At 33.9% G+C, this 2,872-nt stretch overlaps 1 protein-coding gene across 1 annotated transcript; it reads left to right on the top strand.

Moving 5' to 3' along the window:
• On the top strand, window positions 1–2,051 carry LOC137814506 (protein RGF1 INDUCIBLE TRANSCRIPTION FACTOR 1-like). The gene is made up of 4 exons (XM_068617285.1): window positions 1–207; window positions 302–481; window positions 583–798; window positions 1,185–2,051. Exons 1-4 carry the CDS (start codon window positions 205–207, stop codon window positions 1,413–1,415), a joined length of 630 nt encoding a protein of 209 aa, XP_068473386.1. The 5' UTR covers window positions 1–204; the 3' UTR covers window positions 1,416–2,051.
• Window positions 2,052–2,872: the final 821 nt, after the last annotated feature.

The following is a 2,872-nucleotide window of genomic DNA, read 5'->3' as shown; positions in this document are numbered from 1 at the left end:
ACTCTTTAGCGTTGTTGTGTAGTTGAATTCTAAGTCGAAGGCCGTTTATTATTTTCTTTGCTCTTTCTCTCCCTCGCCATTTTCATCTTCATCTTCAGCATCTGCGTTTTCTTTTTCAACAACTGAATCAAAACGGTTCTAACATTCTGCACTCACCCATTCAATTCAGCCACATTGTTAATACTATATCCTCATCTACCCACCATGGTATATATATTTATTTTACAGTCTTAGATTTCGGTTGTTTTTTCAATTGACGAGGTTTACAATGTCCATTTTCTCCGACAATGGATTTGAACAGGACACAGTTCTGGTACCTCCTTGGCTTGAGCAGCTTCTTCACACACCTTTCTTCAATGTTTGTCGAATTCACGCAGACGCAGCAAGGAGTGAATGTAACATGTTTTGTCTAGATTGCAGTGGCGAAGCCTTCTGTTTCTATTGTCGTTCTTCTCGACACAAAGATCATGGAGTGATTCAGGTGGGTGGAGTAGTACACACAGTTGTTCATTTGCATATATATATAATAATGTTTGATTTTGTTATATTGAATAATTTTGTGAGGCTGTTATTGATGGATAGATAAGAAGATCTTCGTATCATGATGTAGTGAGGGTGGGTGAAATTGAGAGGGTGTTGGACATAAGTGGAGTGCAGACATATGTGATAAACAGTGCTCGAGTTTTGTTCTTGAATGTGAGGCCTCAACCAAAATCTGGAAAAGGAGTAGCTCACATTTGTGAGATTTGTGGAAGGAGCCTCTTGGACCCATTTCGCTTCTGTTCTTTGGGATGTAAGGTGAAACAAATACTATTAATCTTCTTATCATTATATTTTTGCCATATTCTTCATTTCATTATCAACATGCACATCATTCACAACTCAATCATCCTCATCATATGGGTATAACACCCACCACCCATACATCATCACCTACATTTGAAACCCCATCACCATCATTCACCATCATAATTATATTCCCTCTACTTTTGAATATTCATCATGTCTCTGCATAACAACATGCCACTCATATTTTAATTCCTTCTTAATAGTCATAAAGCACCCGTTTTACAATTATTTAAATTCTAAGTATCCTTGGGAACATGACGTGACATATCATTAATGTCGCCATTTAATTCAATGTTTCTGCTAATACATATACCTTAATTGTGGAATTTAACTAGCTTGAAGGAATAAAGAAAAATGGGGATTCAAGCTTTGGTTTGGATGGTAGGAATAATGATGAATTGACAATGGAGACTACTACTACTACTTCAACTTCAAGAGGATCAATCTCATCAAGACAGCAAGAAGAAGGATTGCGTGAAGGTTCAACACAAGACATGTATCCAGCCACACCTTCAAACGCAAGGAGAAGAAAAGGAATTCCTCATAGAGCTCCCTTCGCCTCCTAATTATGCTTATTCCTATTCTTCTATATTCCAACAAAATTATTGAATAAAAATTTATTTTAAAAATAAAAAAATAACTAATCACTATATTGACTGAATTGGATATATAGTGATTAATTATTTTTAATTTTTAAAATTAATTTTTATTTAATGGTTTTTATTATCAGTTAAATTGATACCTGTTCAATATTCAAGATCATATAGTCCCTTTGTAATATATAATACAACCCTCTTTGTGGGAAACCTCGTGATTATAATTTTTTTGAATAAAGAAGTAGGAGGGTTTGGGCAAGGTCCGTGATGTGGGAAAAAAGAAAGGGTATATAGGAAAGTTCCCTCTGTTGGGGTCCAAAAAAAGGAATTCCCCCTTCTGAAGATTCAATAATGCAGATTTGTTTAATATTTAATTATTGTGGGTGTATACGTAATTAAGGAATAAAAAGGCAAGTCTTTGGGAAGTCCGTTTTATAGTTTTCAATGGCCCCCCATCCACATGGGTCATTTACATAAAGATAATAGTTTTTTTTTTTTTTTTTTATGTATCTTTTGTATTTTATTTAATTTATTAATTCGTGTGCATGTAAAGTAACAGGGACAAATCAACTTTCCATTTATCATTGCCAATTTTGGAGAGCTCAATGAGTTGCCCACACTTTCTCTCCTTTTGCCCTACATAACCTCCTAAAAATACGCCCACTGCTTTTCTCTATATTCCTTTGTTAATTTCTTTCCTTCTTTCACTTATTCTTTTAACTCTGTAAATGTGAATCATTAGTTATGCTTATACTTGACCACACCAAAAAGTTATCATTGCGTAGACACCTTTTCTGTGATTATTAAACTAACGACACAATGCAATTTTTTTTTTTGTACAAAGAGATGAGGTAGTTAGGTAGGAGCGCTGGAAATTTGGAGCCTCACTTAAAAACAAAACTCATACATCTATCAACCTACCTTTGTCCTAAATCTATACAAATTAATCAATAATTAATTTTAGGTCTTAACATTATCATAACTTCAAAACAAGAATATGGATCGTGTCGGAGTTGTTCCAATCCATTAAGATGGAGTTTGATTATTAGTATAGGTTTTAGTTATCATTCAATTTTGTTAGTTTTTTGTTAATGTTATTACCTAATTTTGATATCCAAATGCTAATAAAGTAGAACTTTTAATTTTAGAGACCAAGTAGTTCATTCTATTCTGCAACTACACATGTGGCTTGGAGATTTCTCAAGGGAAGGGTACCAACAAAGGTTAATTTGAAACGTATAATAGGGTTGGGCTACCGGGTATACTTTGTGAATTTAGCAATCTGGTTGAGGAAACTGTTTCACACATGCTCTTATAACTTGTAAGGAATCTTATTTCATATGGTGTATGTGTGTTAAGTGGGTTGGAACCCAATCGGTACACCATTAGGACCCAATGCAACATTTTATAAATTTTAATTTAATATA

Source organism: Phaseolus vulgaris, chromosome 1, assembly GCF_000499845.2.
Source record: "Phaseolus vulgaris cultivar G19833 chromosome 1, P. vulgaris v2.0, whole genome shotgun sequence".
Lineage (NCBI taxonomy): Eukaryota > Viridiplantae > Streptophyta > Magnoliopsida > Fabales > Fabaceae > Phaseolus > Phaseolus vulgaris.
Note: the sequence above shows the minus strand (reverse complement) of the source record. Positions and strands in the feature narration are given on the sequence as shown.

Excerpts from the sequence above, each read along its gene's own strand:
- LOC137814506 (XM_068617285.1), top strand. Across the intron at positions 482-582 it reads AAGATCATGGAGTGATTCAG|ATAAGAAGATCTTCGTATCA; the intron begins GTGGGTGGAGTA and ends ATTGATGGATAG. Across the intron at positions 799-1,184 it reads TCTGTTCTTTGGGATGTAAG|CTTGAAGGAATAAAGAAAAA; the intron begins GTGAAACAAATA and ends GAATTTAACTAG.